Raw genomic sequence first — 22,448 nt, forward strand, 5'->3', positions numbered from 1 at the left:
TGGCGGGAGCCGTGTTTCCTTACGTCAGCTATTTGCTGATACGTCAGGGAACACGCTAAAGAAGCGAACCGTAAGCCTTACTTCGTGTAACATTCCGATTTACTGCTATCACATTAATTGCTGCGCTTTTCTGGCAAGACTTTGGCTTTTTACTATTTACCTGTATCGCCTAATTACTCTTCTGCGTCGAGCAAAATTGAAGTAATTCGTTAACTTTTATTTTGGATGACAGAGTACATTGGTATATGAACAGTTATGTCAAATAACGTTTTAATAGTATCCTGTTAGTAGAATGTAATAATTTTATCCATTGGTCTGTGGAGCTGGACATGATTTAAACTTCACTTCAGTATGTCGCAAATAAACCCACATGCTTCGTGTTAAATACAGACGCAGAGTTTGTCAATAAAGTGAGCTGTGCTATCTGTATGGCATAAGCTCTTTTACGGGGTTTGTCTTACGGAGGCGGAAAATTTCCCAGAGCTTGGGAAACAATGCAGCTATGCCATAATAGATTTAAATAGTAGTGCATGACATTTTGCTTTCCATAGTGTGCCAGTGCTTCAATAAGCTGTATGAGCGAAGGTGACTTTGGTATTTGTTTGTCAAGTGCCTAACACACTCTCCAAGGCAACAAAAACTTCAAAATTAAACCAGGTTTTGTTATATGTGTTTTCTGGTTCCAGTGTTAATTGCGAGTGTTAACACTAAAAGCCAGAGAAACTAAAGAGCACTTACACCGTGGTTGGAAAAGCTAATTATGAGTTAACGTGCTCATGAGTCAACTCACTCAGAATGATAGAGCCACGAGTCTGAGAGTGACCGGCTGAGTAATATTTTGGTGAGTTTGAGTCCAAGTGCGTTTCGTTGAAAAAAATATTAGAGAGTGTGAGTTCAAGTGCGTTCGGTTGAAGAAAAATATTAGTCCAAGCCCCAAGCACATAATATATTTCTTGAGTTCAACAGAACACATTCGGCCTAAACACATTCAACCAGAAGAAATTCCATCAGAAAACACCACACCGTTGTGGTCTTCCCACCAGAACATGACCCATCACAACACACCAGACTGGGTTGGCGTACGCCCCAGGAAACACCACAGTGGGTCAATTTTCGCACCAGAACGCATCCCACCAGGACACACCAGAATGGCTTAAATTTTAATAAGACCCAGGACAGCAGGCTAGTGTAAACACTAGAACACACCAGTGTGTTCTGGTGTATTCACTAGATCACACCAGAACACTCTAGGCAAGCAGTTTTTTTTTTTTTTTGAACGAAGACTTTCACTCATAAGAGTTGCATACCAACGCATGGCTCATCGGATCTTATATACGTTGGGCAATACTGGGTGTTGCCTTAGTGATCTATTGCTGCAGAAGTTTACCGAAGAGAAAAAATTATTCAGCAGGCGTGGTATTTTCTGCCCGTATGAAACAGTGGCGCAAACCCGTCTGATCACAACTGGACATGATAGACAATTAAAACAGCGCATTTACCACTCTTACAATCAAGTAAAAGCATGACGTTTCGGCCCCCATACAGAAGCCTTGTTCACAAGGAAAAAATGAGTGGTGAGCAGTTCGGTTACGTATGCTAAAAAAAAAAACACCGTATGTTCACAATGGCTTACCTATATATAACAAAAGAGCTTGTATAACTGAAGCAGACAATGAATACAATGAGCATATGTGGGACGTCATTCATTAATTTGACTGTCACACTACTAATTGAATTTCCAACCAGACACGTCTTTTTTTAAAAACTTTGATAGCACATCAACGTAACAGGGCTCTCTTGTAATATCGGTGATGAACTCATACGTGTGTTAGCCAACCTTTCGGCATTGTTCGTAAATGCCACTCGTGTTATCGCCCATCGTCCGCCGTGGTGCCAATTATATCTCTCCCGTCGTCCATATGACCGCACCTACCTCGCTCTAATGACGTGCGTGTAGTCCGCGAACGCTGTCTGTGTTGCTGTTGTCAATCTCGTCCGCAGTTACGCTACAAGCGGCGAGTCTACAAGATGATCAACGTAGAAGAGAAGCAAATCAAGCAGCTGCACACGCGGGCCAATTTGCGTCGGATGCTGGATCACGTGACCAACTCCAACGTCGACAAGATCAGCAAGCTCTGCACCCGGGGCCTGGACCCGAACTTCCACTGCCCCGACACGGGAGGTGAGTCCTGGCTTGTCATAATCTATCTGTGCACCAAGAACAAAACGTAGCTTTAGGTTTTAGGGCTACAGTACAGAGACGTCAGTTATAAAGAATGCACCCCACCCGTTGGCTCTATCTAGCGGCTGCATTTGGTTACATACGAGTAGCATTATGCTGGAATACATGTTGCACAGGTTTTTTTTTTTTAAATTATCGTAACAAGGACAGATTGACGCTGCATATATTCTGCTCGTAATGAACAGTTGCATGGTTAGCCTGATCTGACAGCCTCCCTACCCCCGAATCGCTTGTGTGGAGAAGCTTTATGATCAGTGTTTGTTTTTTTGCGACAAATTCAACTTCTTTCCGGTTCTGAAAATCTTGTAAATTCTTTTGGTTTCATAAGTGGCAAGTAAACTGTAGTAGTAAAAAAAGTAATCAAAATGTGCTGTGTTCTATGCCCCGAATACATTTTATAATGAAAAACTTGTTTGAGTATTTCACTCCTTTCCACTTCTAAAGACGTAGCAGATAGTTTCTGGGTATCATATTGATGATTCAAAGTGACCCTCGTGTTGGCAAATGATATGTTGAAGCGTAGCTGTTATGAGATGGAAGTTTCATTACAATGTTAACTCGCCACCGCCGTAGATAATATGGAGCAACATATAAAAGTTAATAAACAAATATCGTACACAAAAAATGAAAGATATACAATGAACCATTATAATCATGACAACTATACTCCATCTAAATAGAAATGGAGCATTGCGAGCCGAAATCAGGTGAATTTGAAGAAACGAAAACATGTTATGAACAGCTGCTGGCATGCAAGTGGTAATGAAAATTGACCGGGGAGGCAGAGGTCACGTTGCGATTTTAATTAGATGAGGTCTTCACTGGGATAGACGAGAAACCGCTGACGCAAGGCATGGAAGATTGGGTCAGCAAAAATATAAATGAATGCCGTTAGCCTGTGTTATTTCTAGTGCCCGCTCCACTGTATAGCACCAAGTTAAAACGCCGACCATGTTTACGGAGACAGATAAAACAGAAAGCGTTATGTTTTCTTTGTGATGAGAAGCTGTGTATGCCTTTGTCCTTTTATCTATAGTATTTTTATGTTGTATTGTCTACTATTGTCAATATCTTTGTTGCGGTGTGCACATTATTGCTATCGCACTATTTATAAATGTCTAGCAACCAAAGGACCAAGCAGGATTTCGTACTGGCTACCCGAATATACACCTTATTCATACTATCAGAAGATTATAGAGAAATGCGTGGGATGCAATCAATCCTTATACATACCTTTCATAAGTTACTAGAAGGCGTTTGACTCAGTCGAAGCATCAGCAGTGATGCAGGCACTACGGAATAAGGGTATTGATAAAACCTACATAAACATGTTAGAAGAAATCTACAGCACACCCACAATCAACGTACTTCTTCACGAAGAAAGCGACGGAATCCCAATAAAGAAGGATGTAAGGCAGGGAGACACCATCCCTCCAATATTATTCACCGCGTGTTTACAGGAGGTTTTCAGGGCCCTAGATTGGGAAGAGTTAGGAATAAGAGTTAATGGAGAGTACCTTAGTAATCTCCGATTCGCTGGTGACATTGCCTTGATGAGTTACCCAACGGACGAAATACAGCGCATGATTAGCGAACTGGACACGGAAAGCAGAAGGGTGGGTCTAAAAGTAATATGCATAAAACTAAAGTAATGTGCAACAGTCTCGGCAGAAAACTGTTATTTGCGATAAGTGGAGAGATGCTGGAATATTTAAAGGGATGTGTCTACTTAGGACAAGTAGTAATCACGGAGCTGAATTATGAGAGTGAAATAACTATAAGAATAAAAATGGGGTGGATCACATTGGGCAAGCATTCTCAAATCATGAATGGTAAGCTACCACTAACTCTTAAGAGGAACTTGTATGACATCATCTAGCCGGTACTTAGAGAAAATGACTGGTATAACCTTAAAGGGGCCCTGCAACACTTTTTCAAGTCACGATGAAATGAATTCGCTGGAAGAGCTTATTGCCTCACAAATTCAACGCCGCAAAAATTTTAAGAATTTGTTCAGTGCGAGTGGAGTTACAAAGGTTTGTCTATTACTGCAATTGCATTCTCTCTTCTTTCGCCCCAACGAAAGCGGTGGAAGCCAAGTATTCGGGGATGGCAGGGTCACAGAAAAACGTCACGTGCGCCTCGTGTCATTGACCACTTTTTTCTTTTTTTTTCTTCGAATGCGCAACTTTTAAAGTGTGATCAAACGTGCACGCCTAAACAAGTAGCGACCTGCCGCGGCGCTCTCTGAAACAAGTGAGCACGCCATTTTCAAATCAGCCATTGGCTGATAAATGGGCTTGCTACGTGTGTTTTTTTTCGCATATACCGTGATTTGTCGAGAGAAGAGAAAACAAATCTTTAGCCGTCTTTGATTGACTTTGATAATTTATTGTGAATTCCAGTTCACGGGTTGCGCTATAATATTTGGCTCGCGTGTTGTCGGGAGCCTCTACTACCGATGGGCAGCGTTTTCTGACCATGCTGAAAAATTGTTGCAGGGCCCCTTTAAGAAACAAAAAGAGGGCAGAGTGGGTTAGGGAACAAACAGGGGTTAATGATATTATAGTTGAAAGAAGTAGAAAATAGACAGGGGCCGGGCGCGCAGTGCTTGGGCAGGATAACTGCGGGCAATTAGCGGTAACTGACTGGCTTCCTAGACAGGACAAACACACGAGTGGAAGACAAAGTTAAGTGGGCTGATGAGATTAAAAATAAGCTAGCAGGCATAACGGGGCAGCAAAAAGCAAAAGAAAGGATTGGTTGGCTGAGCATGGGAGACAGCTTTGCCCTATAGTAGCCATAGTCAGGCTGATTATGATGATGATGATGGTGATGATGATGATGGTAATGAGCTGGGACTACTCTCATCATGAATACGTGACAACTTTAGACGAAGAGTGTGTCTTATCAGAGTGATAGCTATTTCTCGATAATCATATTTCATTGCTTCCTGCAGTTGTGATAATCGAACTTGGCGGGGTTTTTTGTACGCTCAGGAAAATGTGTGTAAAGTAGCCAAAGTGTGTCCTTTAACCAGTATGTCACACCATGACCTCTCTAAATCTTCACTGTGAGTTGAGGGTCTCACACCTCAGACGTGCAAATGGACGTTTTACAACACAATTGAGCGAATGACTTTCCGGTTCCTTCAACAACTATAGCATAAGTAACCCTAATTGAAGATAATATACGGCTTAAAGTACAGATGACCACTCTGTGTTGATCAATTTTTGCCAACCTTCCTTTCCCTAAAGTCCAGATGGTGCTTGCTTGCCAGCTAAACGCTGTAGAAAGTTTAGCAACCACTACAACCAGGAAAACGTGCCCTGTCTTAGTAGTTCAGGAAGCTACCATTGCAACGGGGAACTTCGTTGTTTGTCTGGGTCAACCGACGATTGTAAATCAGCTAATAAAATTTAGGACTCTTCCTACATGGTCTACATGCAGCGCTTTCGCGGGCATCACACGCCGTGGCTCTATGTCGTACCACCCGACCTTTGCATACGGTGGCAGTTGTCTCGAATACAAATGCGAACGGGTGAATCAAGGGTCTCACTTAGCTCTCTGCATATCTGACATGACGGCAGCTGTCTGGAATGCAGATGAGAACAGGCATACTGATGTTTTGGAAAGACCTACGTGCTCTAGCTCGCACTGTCGAATACTGCTCAAATAGCGAGGATCTGTCGCCTTGCGTGAGCACTGTTCAGAGTGCAAAATTTACCATCTGATTTACACAGGGAGTTGTAACTATCCCGCAACGTACTGCAATTTCCAACCTTTTCTACATTATAACACAGATGCGTAAGAGGAATTGCAGCACACCACGAAGCATACCGCAGCCTTATTATTATAGAATCTGTCAGGGCGATTCTCCTAGAATTCACAATGCATTCTTGTTCACATAACACGCGTTAAGCGTTGGCAACGGCAGCAAAGTTACATTATTTTTGTTCACGGTTCGAGTTACATATTCCTGCACCTGTACCCACAATTGAGATGCCTTCACATCCTAAATGAATTCTGCTAACGCGACTCTGCCTTGATTTGCCAGTGATAAAAATCCTGATAAAAAGCATTTAAGAAGTATTTTTCTTTCACATTAGAATCAAACCGTGCCTGCTTTGTGTGCTGATTGTTGTGGCGAGGCAACTTTCGGAAGCGTTTTGTGTAATTTTCCATGTGATAATGTGCATGACAATGCACATTATCACAATGTGCGGCAAAATGTTACAGCGGAGTTCTACATGGCTATGTTCTGGCGGGTCACGTACTCGCACAAAATGTGCGTAGAACAACGGCTTTTGTTCAACTGGTTTTAAAAAGTGTCATTGCGCTAAGAGACACTGACTAGAAAGAGGCAACATGATGAGCGCTGACTTTCAGCTGATTCTCTATATTCAAGAATAAAAATATAAATATATCCGCACGCAAAGGTTGAATAATCACACATGAAAAGCTGCCGTGTCCAGAAAGGCATATATTCATTTAACCAGCGCCACCGGCGGACAACTGACAGCTATTACCGGCCCTCGCAATCTCCTAGTGTTATCGGTATTCCTATATACAACGATGCACTCTTTGAACAACGCTTCAGATTCACAATTAATACAGTGCACAGACATCTGCCTGCCTTGATGTCCGTACGAATTTATTTTACGTTTCTTTGCCTATCGTTCAGGAAACTCCCCGACCACTCAATGCAGACCTCGTTGCAAGGAAACATAAAGCGATACACTGCATTGTTTACTCACGGATGAAAGAGAGACATGTTTCTTCACACGCTCTACGCGTCTCTTAGCTAACGGCCCTGTAGCCTTGGAAATGCTTAGCACAATGCCACTTTTAGAAGCAAAGAGATAGGTAGCCTACAAAGCCACGTTGAAATGTTTTTACGCCTAGAAAATCAACATAGTTTAATAGGAAATAGAAGTGTGTCTGATTCAGCCGATATATATCGGAAAAATTGTTAACGTCATCTTGCAATATTGCAGAATGACGTTAAGAGCTTTCTGTCAAAGCAATGCCACTCCCATAACAAATGACCGGAATACAATGCACTACAAGATTTCACTTTGAGACCGCTGCTGACCACCGTTGACTTGATAATACACATCGCGCGCAAAAGAGACATGGCACTCTTTGAGTGTCTCCATTTATTCACTCAATACCATTAATATTAACTATGCTATATAAGTTCCCTATAGTAGCACTTCCCATATCAAATCAACCGTAGTGACAGCTTCACTTACTTTCATTTTTACTGTAGTGGAAGGTTGCTCTGAAGTTTTCATGTATATGCACTATTAAACAGAAGGTCTTGAAATAACAAGCGATGTATGAACAAGCATTTCTATTTCTGTCAACTTACTTTTATATGAAACATATGTGCTTATACTTAAATATATATCATAAGGTCCCACAGCACTTGGTGTCTTTCGTAGCTGAAGCTTCATCTCAGCCTTTTCTTGCTTTCCTAAATTCAAATCACGACAAGCAGAGACCCCGCTGACGCTGGCCGCGGGCCTGAAGAGCCCCAGCAAGGTGATCATCGCGCTCGTGAATGGCGGGGCTCTGCTAGACTACCGCACCAAGGACGGCAGGACGGCCCTGCATCGTGCCGTCGAGAAGAACAACCTGGAGGCGCTCAAGACTCTCTTGGACCTGGGCGCGTCGCCCAACTACAAGGACGCCCGGGGATTGACGCCGCTCTACTACACGGTGCTGTGGAACGCCGACCCGCAGCTCGCCGAAACGCTGCTGCACGACCACGCTATGCTGGGGGTCGCCGATCCGCAGGTAGTTCCATAATACAGTTGCTACTGCTTTATGTCATGGCATCTCAACAATATTGTGATGGGGAACCTTACAATGCATAGCTTTACTGGCTGTTTTAAACTCTTAGCAACATAGGGTTCTTCTGTGCGATATGCTCTAAACAGGTTTCAGTGGAGAGGCAGAATGTATGAATGACTCGTCTTATTGTTTCATCTTTTGTTAGCAGCAACAAATAAAGGGAAACATTTTGCAATATAGTTAAAATGTTGGAGTGACAAGGAAAGTGCTAACGCAAGTTCAGTTGGTACATTACAGCCCACACCGCTACACAAACAAATGAGTGACACAACTCCAATAAATATACCGCAAATTATAGTCGTATATTTAGGCCGAATGTGCCTTGTGCTTTTGCGATATCCATACAAACACGGAACATGTGTTCTTCAAACTTTTGTACAATATTAAACTGCACCCAATTCTGTGTTAAAGAGCAGACGCTTCAACGTTAACGGCAAGCTGATATTGTTTCGCTCATGCTTTGTGGCATGGCTTCATTTTTTATGTCGCACACCACTGTGAACAACTACATGGCATAGTGTGTCTGATTTGACCAGTTTTGCTTGCCTCAGAATTAGTCCGCGTTTAAGCCCCAGGGTCGTTCTTCGGGAAGGTGTTCACGCGATGTTTCTTTATTTGCGTATCGTAAGTGACCATCAATGCACGGAGCACTGGAGTACCATAAATTGCATGCTTCTACAAAAACAGATATAGGCTTATCATTGCTTTGTGTTTACAGCGTTATAACAAAGAAATCGTTCTGTCAAGCAAAAATAACAGAATCGACACTCTACTGCTAACGTTATTTTAGCAGCTGAGCTGTTCCAGGGCTTGGCCTGATGACAGATCAGAATCGTCATTGCACATCACGCTCCGGTTTTCAGATACACCCAAATATGGCGTAAGTGCCCGGGTCGCGGAGGAGCGTTTTCCGCACTGTAATATTTGGTAGGGTGACTCGGGAGTCAATAAGGCCTAAAGTCACTGTAGCAGGACCAGATGCAGCAGGGGCTGCCACAAGTCCTTTTTCAGGGCATCGCTACTCTACAAGCAATGAGATCACAGACACTCTTAAAAATCACAAGAGAAAACTATAGAACCTCAAGTCCACTGTTTCTGCAGATGTCACACTGCAGGTGTAACTGGGGGCATTCTTTTTTTTTCCTTCGTGCCAGGGCTGGCAAGAGGTGCACCAGGCGTTCAAGCACGGCCTGGTCCAGCACCTGGAGCAGCTTCTGTTCTACACTGCAGGTGTAACTGGGGGGATTCTTTTTTTTTTCCTTCGTGCCAGGGCTGGCAAGAGGTGCACCAGGCGTGCAAGCACGGTCTGGTCCAGCACCTGGAGCAGCTTCTGTTCTACGGGGCGGACATGAACGCGCGCAACGCGAGCGGCAACACGCCGCTACACGTGTGCGCCGTCAACGACCGGGAGAGCTGCGCAAGGGTGCTGCTGTTCCGGGGGGCCGACCCGGCCGCCCTCAACTTCGCCAACCAGAACCCTTACCAGGTCGCCGTCATCGCCGGTAACCTCGGCCTCGCCGATGTCATCAAGAATCACAAGCCCGAAGACGTTGGTGCGTGCCGGCCCTTTACTTGTGCCATGGTCACGTTCACACGTATATGACCACAGTGCATAGCTATTGTTAAATCGAGCCCCGCCGCGCTGGTCTGTTGGCTAAGGTACTCGGCTGCTGACCCGCAGGTCGCGGGATCGAATCCCGACTTTGGCGGCTGCATTTCCGGTGGAGGCGGAAATGTTGTAGGCCCGTGTGCTCAGATTTGAGTGCACGTTAAATAACACCAGTTGGTCGAAATTTCCGGAGCCCTCCACTACGGAGTCTCTCATAATCTTATGGTGGTTTTGGGACGTTAAACCCCACATATCAATCAAATTGGTAAATCAAGTTCTAGTGTGAGCAACCGACAACGGTTTTGCTATTATTAAATCAAGTTGTAGTGTCACGAACCGTTAACAATGCTCCCGAAACTCTTATATTGGCAGCAGCTGCAAATCCGAAAATATGACCAGTGGGTGATTCCACGAGAGATCAACACGGGTCCAAAAGTTGATATTTTAGATTTCATTGAATATTTTATATTTCGTGCAACTCTCACCAGGTAGCCCAAAAGTCAACTTCGTTTTTTGATTAGCGGCATAACTTACGAGAAAAAAATATCAAACTTCACCAACACGGAGGCACCAATTCGGTCACCTGTCATTTTCGAAATATGCAGATGCTATAAAAAGACAAATATTTTTTTTCAAGGAAGATATTACTTACCTGTAATGCATGTCTAATGAAGAATTAATTCATACGGCTTCAAGTTTGTAGACCATAAAAAAATAGCTTTTAAAAATGTCCAATTTTGCGACAGTTCAAAATAAGTTACGTATTCCCCCTTTTTTTTTCTCCGAAAGTATAGCAAGCAGCGTTTTCAAACTTGACACGTTTTAAAGATATAGTGTGTTCATTGGGTACATAAATGATTGCTGCCGTAGGGCAAATGTAAGTTTTTATATATTGCCTAAAAGTTTTCATATTGGCAAAAGTGTACTCCACTGAAATTTGAATAATAAAAAAATCCCACCTTCGATTTTTCTTAAAATCTCGTAAATAGACAACCGAAGGCCATCATACACTAATATAGAAAAACATGTTGCAATATTTTGCTTTTAGCGACAATATTCCTGGTACAAAGCAGAGATTTTCGAGAATGCGCTGAGAAGTTGAGAAATCTAGAAATCGGAATGGAAAAGCGGCAATAAGCTTCAAACGCGAGTGAACGTGACCGCATTTGGTGAAGAAAGGCTGTTTTAGCAGATAGTAGTAACTATTTTGAACACGGTATTCTACAGTATCTGTGGATACTTGTGCGCAAGTATCCACAGTGCGAATGCAAAACTGAAGTATAGTCTGTTAAAATGAATTTCACAATGTTTCTGTCGATAAAATTACGGGAGGCGTAATCTTTGTCCCCACTTTGAACCATATGATCTAAAGCATTGCCTCCGAGATGTGGCGCACAGAAATTCATTTGTAAAGCAGACGACGGATGACAACTTGCCCTAAAGGGTGTTCTTCAGTCTAATGCGGCAGTCTTCGTGCCCCAAATGATAAAAAATTGTTATGAATCGTTTATGAACTCATTCAACATTCAATTCTCTTACCCAACGTGTTGCAAACACATGGCCGTCACAGCGGCTCCATCTGTGTGTCAGTAATGGAGAGGCACCACATATTAGAAGTCTCAGTGCTCTACGTATAAGAGTGAATTCAGATACTGTAGAATACCGTGTTCAAAATAGTTACTCCTATCTGCTAAAACAGCCTTTCTTCACCAAATGCGGTCACGTTCACTCGCGTTTGAAGCTTATTGCCGCTTTTCCATTCCGATTTCTAGATTTCTCAACTTCTCAGCGCATTCTCGAAAATCTCTGCTTTGTACCAGGAATATTGTCGCTAAAAGCAAAATATTGCAACATGTTTTTCTATATTAGTGTATGATGGCCTTCGGTTGTCTATTTACGAGATTTTAAGAAAAATCGAAGGTGGGATTTTTTTATTATTCAAATTTCAGTGGAGTACACTTTTGCCAATATGAAAACTTTTAGGCAATATATAAAAATTTACATTTGCCCTACGGCAGCAATCATTTATGTACCCAATGAACACACTATATCTTTAAAACGTGTCAAGTTTGAAAACGCTGCTTGCTATACTTTCGGAGGAAAAAAAAAAGGGGAATACGTAACTTATTTTGAACTGTCGCAAAATTGGACATTTTTAAAAGCTATTTTTTTAAGGTCTACAAACTTGAAGCCGTATGAATTAATTCTTCATTAGACATGCATTACAGGTAAGTAATATCTTCCTTGAAAAAAAATATTTGTCTTTTTATAGCATCTGCATATTTCGAAAATGACAGGTGACTGAATTGGTGCCTCCGTGTTGGTGAAGTTTGATATTTTTTTCTCGTAAGTTATGCCGTTAATCAAAAAACGAATTCGACTTTCGGGCTACCTGGTGAAAGGTGCATGAAATATAAAATGCCCAATGAAATCTAAAATATCAACTTTTGGACCCGTGTCGATCTCTCGTGGAATCACCCCACTTTTTTCAAAACTATACTTGACAAAGAAAGAAATAAAGAAAGAGAGGGAACACTGAAAGAAAGCTGAGCTGTATAAGGGGAAATAAATTATGAGTCAAATTCTTGATTCGTATGAAATATGCTACACTGCTGAATTGATGTGCTGATTATTGTTTTGTAATGCGGTGTTTGCAAGCGCACATCAGGAGACAAGCCGAAATCAAAGACGAAAGGACAGCTCAGTGCTATCGTTGTGTTCTAGTTTTCTTGGGCGTTTTTTTTTCTTCTGATAGGCACTGGCTACACAGTGATGATCAACCAGCCAGCCACAAGTATACATTTCAATGAAGTCTCGATATAAATCTGAATGTTTATCTTTTGATATACAGAACACCTTATGTTAGGTAGGTCTGTTCAGGACCCAAGAACTAATGCCGAGGGAAACATGGAGTTTGATGCCTCTGAGCCCACATTTCTTGGGACGCTAATTCGTGCCAAATGCTTCGCCTCGTCGGCCTATGTGGCCAGCTGTACTTGAAGGCGTCCTTCGTAAAATGGTGGCTCGTAGGCATAACGATAATTATGACACTCAGGACTTGATCAATAAAATAACTTAAGGACATTGGTATGTACAAGAAGCGGAGCATATTTGTTTTCTCTCACTTAGAGAAACAGGTTCAATTTTATAGCCACTCACAGAATTTACTAGTCCTTTAAATCTAGGCTTCTTTCAGTGCTAAAGGAACAGTGTTGGAAGAATATTATGCCTGATGAATAAACAGAGGATTCAGGTATACAAATGTTCTCAAGACTATTAAGAAAAAGTTGATTACTTTCTTTTAGTCTAGAATCTATAATTTTTCAACCATAAAGATTTGACATTGCTGACCAGTCATGCTAATCTGAAGTGTGTTCTAGATGTGCAATTGCATAGAGGAGCAACACAACATGACCTGCACTGAGTGTTCATGGGCACTTGATTGCACAAGCGTGAAATCATGCATGACACATAGCATGTTCTTGTCATTTATTGCTCTCATGATGCATGTACCCATACGAATGCATGCAGTGTAGCATCCAAAATATGATTATCTCATTGTCACTTTGTTTCCTTTTGTTGCTGGTACACTCGCCTGCTTTTGTCTACTTAGTTTTATAAAACATTCGTTAGCAGCATTCTTTGAACAAAAGAAAAACCTATACGACCATATACCACTCGGATTCGTGTTAGGAGGAAACTGCAAAATTTTCAATTCCTGTCAGCTGACTGCGTACAAAGCAAAAACTTATTTTTGATGAGCTTTTTTTATGCTATTCAGAGGTATTTTTAGAGCCTTTGCATCTCTGAGATGCAAATAGTTTGATGATTCCCTTGTATTCAAATGTTTATGAAATACCGCATGCTAAAGTTATGAAGAATCTTCTATCACTTCCATTACGTTAGCATAAACATGCACACTAACCAGTGTCATTGCTGCAGATTTACTTCAGTATGTCGTATGTTCTGTGGCGGCAGTATTAATCTCTAAATATATACATTACCAAAACTAGCAGATACCCAAGATGAAGTATCACTTTTGAATCATAAATCAGCTGAAGTATGGTAGAGCTTTATTCATAGCTTTGAATGGGGCAACGACGTACCTTCGTAAAACATTGTAAATCGACCAGCCATTTTGAAAATATCTTACAAACTGTCCATAATGCTCTATATTCATGTCCATCTTTTTATTTACACAATGCGATCTATTGTGGAAGTAAAACTGATTCAAAATCATAGTTATTGCCGGTAACGCGTGAAACATGTCACTGCCTTTCCGAAAACACTAAAAAAGATCATGGCAGAATAGATTTGTAAGCAGGACTCATGTGACAATAACGGATACTTGAGCTGTTCCATGTTTTTTTTTTTTCATCTCATCGAATGGCAGCATCAGAAGAGCAGTAGGTTAGAGCAGATTCACCACATAAGCAAGTTTGTTTTGTGTGGTTTCGGCACTATACAGCAGTCGAAGAAAATGTTATGAATAAGAAAAGTAATGTCAGTCAGTACTTTTTTTTTTCTTGAAATGCAGCAAGTACAGTAGAACAAGTAGATTGGAGGTGGCATACAAGTTAGGGTGAAATAGATAAAGCGCAGATAAAAAGAGGAAACAGAAGGTAGTATCATTGCCGAGTTCACCGAACTGCTTTTAACTCATGCCATACACAGCTGGTTAGATAATTTCTTGAGGAAAAAAAATGATCAAGTATATGAGGATCTGACTTGTGCCGTGTACTAACCGAAAGCTGCACTTGTATATGGGCGAGTCAAAAATTATCCGCACACCTGTGGTCTTGCATCTTTGGTTTCTCGCGCCGTCCTTACCTTAACTCCAGGGTCATTGACTCACCTTTCCTGACTGGGAAGGTATGACTATGAGTCGCGTGAGTCGTAGTTACAGTAGTAAATCACATGAATGATAGCTATCTCTATTAGAACAAAAACGATCGTTGTATAAGTTTGTCCTTCGAATAAAACAAATTGGTATTTGCTGCTAAGCACCAAAGACGTTGGACATGATACCAAGGAAGTCTGTGAACAGGATCTCAAGTGACGCTGAATTTCGTTGAAGAAACGGAGTGTTTTGGGCCACTGAGGAGAAGCTTCCGGATCACAGCACTGAGAATCCGCTTTCAACACTGATGGTCTACGGCAGAAGAGGGCAATCGGTAGGCAAGTGACGTGATGATTTCATACCTTGACCGTAAATGGGCGGCTATGTCGGGTCGGAAATATTGGACGTCCGTGCTGAAAGCGGATCACTCAAGTTTGAGGAAGTTAAAAGCGGATAATTTTTGAGTCACTCTCGCGTAGTCTACGTGGTTGAAGTAGTCTCAATGACGTCAGCAGGAGTGAAGATGCGAGCGCCACCTGACGGCGAACTGTTGGTCTATGCGGCGCGCGCAGTTCCGTACCGCGAACCACCGACGTACAACCCTCGCCGGAGAGCCAGCAGCGCCGCCCTGAGTCGCACGCACAGCGACCCGAGGCTGGAGCTTGTGGTGCTGGGCGCCAAGCCACCGTCGCCATGCCCGTCCAATCGGTCGCTGCCCCCGTTCTCGTCGGCCGCGTCCACTGCGTCGGAGGCCTCGTCCATGGCCTCGTCTTCGCACGCGAACGACTCCGAGGGCAGCTCGGGCACGGCGGCCTCCTCGGCCACCGGTGGGTCCCTCCACTGATCGCCTCTTGTGTGTAGCATTAGCCATGCTAGACGACAGTGCGAGTCAGGAATTCATGGTTTGAAGATTTTACTCCTATGAAAGAGGACGCTAGTCATTTCGTATGGGTGTAAGCGGTACAGGCGGAGCTGCGTACGGGAGTGGCTTCGTAAAGTGTGAGCACTTGCAGAGGAACAGTACCTGAAAAATGGAGGCTTACGCTTAGAGTCAACATTTTTACTAAAGAACTTCCCTTCATACTGTTTCACGAAGAAGTGATTAAAGGTAGAGACGTGGGCTGCTGACATGTCATTTTTACTTTGCAAGAGCACCGAAAAGATCGCAGTGTGTCGTCAGGTATCTGCTTCCTTATGTCTCCTCTTTCTTTTCTACGCTCTTACAAAGTGGTGCTGATGACATTTCGCAATTGTAAGTGCGAGTTCGAAGCAATCGCGTTTTCTTTTTGTATTGTCTGTAAACGCACGTCTCTGCACCAATACAATTTTTTTGTCTCGCGTTGGGCCTCTAAAGAGTGCGTGATCTGAGGATCCTTGATAATAGAGTTTCGCTCCTGCAAAAAGGTCGGCTATTTCCTCCTATGTAAAGGAGCAACCACTTATTTGAAGGGATGAATTGTGGGCGAACGAGAGATGCTTCAGGCTCGAACTGGTGCTTCGACTGAATGACTCCTGAGGATAGCAACATCATTTACTCAAACACTGGATTTGAGTTGAGTGTTTCTCGTGTTTCTCATAACTTTGGGGAGTCTCTTCACTGGTAGCTTTTTGTGTTGAGAAGGTTAACCTCGAAGTTTACGCGACTCACTTGCCCTCCTTATGCTATGTGTATAATCATTTCATAGAAAGCATATATGAGGTGCATTGAATGTACAGAGGCCTAGTCGAACACAACATAATTTTTTCAAAGGTGCGTAAACTCAGAAAAATTAGTTTATATTTAGCCCTGCCATTTGCTTTAATAACAGCAGTCAATGACTAGCATATGTTAGATGTTAGTTAAATCAATGCAGTCCTCTGTTCCTTCTTTTTGTTGTTTAATAAATTATCTTGGCCAACAAGGACCTTCTGCTTCATAAACTTCTCATCTCTATTACTGGACATGAATTGGCGACTAAAATCACCTGGCCAATAGGTGCACTGTGGAGGGATGTTCATAAAACGTTGCGCGAAGGTGAGAAAAATATCCTAACTGGATTTGTTCGGTGAACAGAACGAGCTTTAAGGGACGAAGCAGCCTTTATGACATTCCCAAAATGGCATCTCATAGCCTGATATGACCCGAGTTTTGTTAATCTGTGTTTCTTGTGACTTAGGGCAAATCGCATAAGCATTCAGTATGTTCGACTAAAAGATCGAGTTGCGGTTGAGTTTGCAGGAAGCGAATATCATGCAGAACAATCGTGTACAGCTTCACTGACTACGTTTGATGTGTCCTAAGATCTATTGCAGTAAGTGCTCAGACAGAATGATGAGGCATGAGACTGCATAATATGTTTCATCTATTTTGTACAATACTGCAGGCAGTAGTAGTCCAAGCAAGAGAGAATGTACATAAACATAAACCAAAACGAAAAGATCACAACTTTTTCCGTAGCAATAGTGAAAAAGATGCTAACTATTCGCCAGGTTAAGGTTTTCATATGCAAGATGAGATAATAAGAAAAAAAAAACTGACGCCTATAAGCGCATAAGTTAACATGGTAAATGTCCAAAGTGATGGTTTTGCACACTAAATGCCAATCAAGCATGACTTACGTCACTAATACTTTACATGCTATGATTCTTGATGTTTTGAATTGGTGAGCGTTGTGTATGCCTTTTAAGGAGCTCATATCGTAAAGCGGAATGGCACGGTGGTGTGGAAATGGTATAAACGTGTATGTGTCCATGTAAAGGTGACGTTCCTCTGAGTGACACTTCTATTTTGCTTCCAGGCAGCTTGTAAAGCGCATTGTTAAGGTGGCAGAAAAAAAAACCATGCCTGAATAACTTTTGAAACTCACGGAACGACGTTTATACTTCTACAATCAGGAGTTCCTAAGTTCCTTATAAAATTGTTTTGGCCTTTTTTGAGAAGCTGTCTGTGTTTGTGTTGTTTTTTGTGAAGTTATCAGTGGTTTTTGACTGTCTGCACGAACGAAGCCATAACTACGAGGCTCGCGTTCGGCCTGTTATAGGGTCAGGAAAATATTTCAAGAAAGTTGTTTTTTTCTCTGCATGCAAAATGACCAACATTATGCATGTGACTGAATGGAGGCATGTAGTGTGAGCGCGAGTTTCGATATGTACGCTGTTTTGACTGCTGCGCGCGGTGCACCTTATACCAATGAACAAAAATTTACTGGTGAGCGACCACTTTCACGTACATGGTGCATTACTCGGTGTACCTCAGTGCATGGACAGCCTTTTCGATGCCATGGGAAACTGGGCTTTGCTTTTAAGGGGCAGCTATTGAGTGTAATAGGCGCCTTCCGACATTAGCCTTAGTGGAAAGCTGAAAAAAGAGAGGAAATAGCGAAATGAGGATAATTAGGGCATAAAAAGATAAAGAAACCAAGAAAGGCATCGGAAGAGAAAGCGAGCAATGGGCTTGAAGAAGAGAGAAAAAACTGCGAACAAGACTGCGAACAAGATAAAGAGCAATATAGAAAGAACAAACTGCGAACAAGAAACAGAAAGAAGCACATAGAGAGAGAGGAAACGACAGAAAGATAAAAAAGCGCAGGAATACGCAGCGAAAGAGATAGAATAAAATATACCCTAAAAGCAGGAAAACGGCGCCACACAGAAAGAGAGAGAAAGCAGAAAGCAGAAAAAAAGGCAAAAAAGGCAGAGAGACATAAAGATATAAAGAGGAAGAAATGGAAAGAATAGGTGGAGGCAAAAACAAAGTGAAAACAATAGGTGCAAAAACAGATACAATAAAAAGAGGTGAAAAGATACAAAGGGAAGATACAAATAAAAAAATATGAACAATGATGGTTACCCAGCTTTGCTTGTTTTTGAGGCTTGTCACCACTGGGGTGTAGATGCCATAATTTGTAGTGGAGAACTCTGCGCCGTAACTTTTCTCGTCGTATTATTGTGGTGCTTTGAAGTGTTTTCACCCAATCTATATCAGCGAACCAGTCGATTGGTTCGTCAATTTGTCTCGATGTGCTTACAAAAGATGCGCCTCTCCGATGCGCAGTTCCCAGGAAGGTATACTGTTGTTGGGAATAGCATCGAATGGAGTCTATATTTAAACATGTATACCACAGTTTCTTGCCTTTTAAAGGAGCCCTGAAACCCTTTTTCAGGTAACCATGGAATGGATTAAGTAAAAAAGCTCATTGCCTCACAATTTCAACGCCACAAAAATTTTAGGAATTGGTGCAGTTCGCGTGGAGTTACAAAAATTTGTTGCACACTGAAATCATATTGATTCCCTGTTTTCTCGTCCCGACGAAAGCGCTGGAAGCTAAGTAGAGAGGGATGGCAGGGGCAAAGGAAATACGTCACGTGCACCTAGTGACCTTGACCACTTTTTTTTTGTCTTCGAATACGCGGCTTTGTCAGTGTGTCCCTGTAATGACCAAGCGCGGCGCCATACTTCAATTAGCCAATGACTTATAGATGGCCTTCTACGAGTGATTTTTAAGCTCCCTCCGTCAATTGTCGAAATAAGGGAAAGCAATTTTCATCCGACTTAGGTAATTTATTGTGAATTCCAGGCCACGGGCTGCGCTATGATATTTGGTTTGCGTGTTCTTGGGAGCCTTCACTACCAGTCGGTGCGTTTACTGACCATGCTCAAAAAGTGGTGCAGGGCCCCTTTTACATGCAATTAGCAGTGCAGCAGTATTTCTCGTCAACACAGTAAACTTGCCTGCTTCTTAATAGCTCCATTTAACATGCCGATAATAACCAGTGGAATTGCCTTGAAAGGTTGCTGATAGTGGTTTACTGTAGTCTTTAGCTGTAGGAATAAATATTTCTGCCATTTACTACAAATATTGTTTACTGCTGCAGATACGGTCCTTCTCAACAACTATATATGGACATTTATTTACTGCATTGCAATTGCTACAGTACAGGTGCCATACAAGGTTGTTGGTTAGCCGTCTAGCTATGCTAAAAAAAAGGCCAGTACAGCCACTTACTGAACGCAGTGAAGTAACCTCACCACCAGTGTTGATAGTGTCGCGGTCGCTGGTCGCACCGCCGCTCGCAGACAAGAGTGCCACAAGCGAATCATCGGGTGTCTGTACGAGCAACAGCGCGCACAGCTGCGACTCCAGCACGGACAGTTCGGACACGCCCGACGTCATCACGGCCGGAACGACGTGCGTCTGCGTCACGGAGTACCAGAGTCCACTCCAGGGCCACCTCTCCCTTAACTGCGGTGACATTGTTCAAGGTGAGTTACATCGGCGCTGTCTATCTGTGGGGTACAGTATCTTTTTTTTTTTTTGCCGCTCGCCTGACCCGGAGATTGCAAGGTCGATCCCGGTCACGTGGTCTCATTTCAGTGGAGACGAGAAGCTAGATGCTCGTGTACTTTGTGATGTCAGTGGACGTTTAAAGAGACACTAAAAAGGAATGTCTTGATTCATATTGAAAAAGTGCACTCTGAAAACGCCAATGCCAAATGTTTCTCATAAGTTGGCTTTAGTGAAAATAAATCAAGGTTTGAAGTTTCATTTTTGAATTTCGTACCGAAACCTTGGCGCCTGAGGCCAAAACTTTCAAAATTTTGTAATTTCTTGACATTGCCCTAGGCTCTAAGAAATTTTCTGAAACATCATATGCTTAGTCTATGGCATCTGCAGATGACATTGTACTTCATTTTTATTGACTAGAAGCTACGTGAAACGCAGTCAACACATTTAAAATTTAAGACGTCATGGTGTTTAGGCCAGTAGTCTCAAGAGCTCATACCTACTCGTTTTTATTTCCGTGCGTTTTTTCGTTTACCAAGCATCTTATCGTGGTAACAGGGGTATTTTCGGGATTGTGTATTTGTACATTGCTAAAACGTGATAAAATCGTTTCGCCCTTGAGTGCTCCTATAAAGAACATCGAATGGTAAACATTTCCGTAGTCCTGGACTGCCGGTTGCCTCTGATTCATGTCGTAGTTTTTCCGTAACACTGCGGATATCGTTACTTATGAGCTCTTGTTTACACCACTGTTTTTTTCAAGGAACACCCAAATGAAGAATTCAGTCAATAAAGCGTAATAATTAACCTTTTTGAAAGTACCATTCTCGTTAACTACGCCACCGTAAGTTAGCTGTCTCATGAAAAAATGAAGGCCAGAATTGTTTAAGTTTTCAAAGTCATGTCAAAAATGCAGCACTTGAATGTCCTCGTGTCGTCGTGAGTTTTGAAGTGCTGTTTTGTACTTCGGGCATATTGACTTAAATAAATTTGGCAAAACTTGCTTCTCATATCTGGCTGGGGTAGAGCTCAGTGCAATTCGTCCACCGGTATGTAATCCTTTGACACAATAGCACTCGCTTTCAAAATACAGAAGCCTTGGCGAGTTGTGGGGGGGTGGTGGTCAAAGAGGTGTTGCCACCTGCATTTTGCGAAACCTTTTCAATATCAAGTTTCCTGGTAAACGGTTTTTCTCAACCATAATGGTGCTTTCGATATTAGCAAAGCTTTATATACTGACAGATGGGACACAATTTACATCGTCACATCTCTGTAATCTCTCGTAGTGCGTCGTCGTGGGAACATCAGAGATTCTGGTGGAAAATGCGCTCGGACACGCTTGGACGAAAGAAAGGAGCGGCGACAGTTGCTTATGAGTGTTGCTACGGAACGCTTATAACCAGGTCGCCTGGTGTCTGCAGAAGCGATTGAAACTCGTTGTTCTGAGTGTTCGTGCGCTACTCACTTTGCTTACTTTTTCTGAGCCCTCCTAAAGTTCTCATGACTTTAGGGGCCTGAGCTGTCGTCTCGTGTCGTTTCCTCTGGACGCTTGGTGTTACGCAGGCAAAATACCGATAGCAGAGCTGTTTACAGTATAATGAAGCAAGCAGGTAGGAAAGCTCTGCGAGGGTGAGGCGGAGGAAATGGAGATGGAGATAGGGTAAATCGGCATAGCCGTTTGTAGTGTAGAGCTAGCAAGACTTGGAAAAGAGAAGTGATGGTGAGCAGTAAGGCAATAGGGAGGTGTAGGGTGATGGTATAAGATAGAACAGTCGTGTGTAATATTGAAGGCAAGTGGAAAAGACGAATGAGACTGACAAGGGCTGAGAAGGCAAAAAGGAGGGTAGAGAGAACCACTGCATCGGAAGTGAAGGCTTGCTTTAGCCTCAAAGACGCCGGACAGGCTGCACGCTTGGAACTCCAGTGCACGCTTGCCCACATATACGCACAGCATCGAGAAAGGCTGGGCGAATCAAAGTTGCGCGATTCCTACAGCTTTTACGTTACGTGAAAACACTACGAGTTTTGCGTAATGAAGTTTAGTGACACCTGTACGCCTTGTTTCAGTCACCGAGGTGAGTGACACCGGCATGCTAGAAGGTCGGACGCGGGACGGCCGTCAAGGGATGTTCCCCAGCGCCGCCGTGCAGGAGGTCAAGATGAGGGGCAGTTCTTCGTCTCAGGGTCGGGTCAGAGGTCGCCGAGAGATGCAGTCCACGTCCGGAGCTGCGACACTGCCACGGCGCTGGAGAATGTAAGTGGTTGGCTCCCGCAAGATGGTGTTTCTCACTCCACAAAAAAAGCGTACTGATTTAAAAGTTAGCAATGGATTGATTTCTGTCTTGTTAGGAAGCAAACTACGTCGAGAAAGAGACACGAACTAATCTCTTCTACTAAAGTGATAACTTACATTGACTTTAAAGTGAGAAAATTCAACATTTCGAGGGTCCAACTCGGACCCATCTTCAGGGGTGACTGTGTGGCACATGGTCACCTCCGAAGCAGGATCCGAGTTGCACATGAAGCGTTGAGATTTTTCTTCTTAAAGTAAATAAAATGCATTACTTAAGTTGAACACGTGATTTGGCGTACCTTTTCAAATTTAAAGGAGGCCTACTGCTACGATGTCTGTCT

General features: G+C 42.8%; 1 protein-coding gene across 5 annotated transcripts in view; it reads left to right on the forward strand.

Annotated features, from left to right (window-relative positions):
* Prosap (SH3 and multiple ankyrin repeat domains prosap) overlaps positions 1-22,448 on the forward strand; it is a 240,418-nt gene that overhangs the window by 193,838 nt on the left and 24,132 nt on the right. For 3 of the 5 annotated variants that reach the window (XM_075871779.1, XM_075871776.1, XM_075871778.1), the window contains 6 exons: positions 2,002-2,182; positions 7,743-8,044; positions 9,372-9,654; positions 15,123-15,377; positions 19,607-19,792; positions 21,882-22,068. In XM_075871779.1, the coding sequence (XP_075727894.1) occupies positions 2,002-2,182; positions 7,743-8,044; positions 9,372-9,654; positions 15,123-15,377; positions 19,607-19,792; positions 21,882-22,068 (1,394 nt within the window). The remainder of the gene's footprint in view (positions 1-2,001; positions 2,183-7,742; positions 8,045-9,371; positions 9,655-15,122; positions 15,378-19,606; positions 19,793-21,881; positions 22,069-22,448) is intronic. The other 2 variants (XM_075871777.1, XM_075871780.1) reach the window with 2 other exon arrangements.

Source organism: Rhipicephalus microplus, chromosome 8 (genome assembly GCF_043290135.1).
Source record: "Rhipicephalus microplus isolate Deutch F79 chromosome 8, USDA_Rmic, whole genome shotgun sequence".
NCBI classification, from domain to species: Eukaryota; Metazoa; Arthropoda; class Arachnida; order Ixodida; family Ixodidae; genus Rhipicephalus; species Rhipicephalus microplus.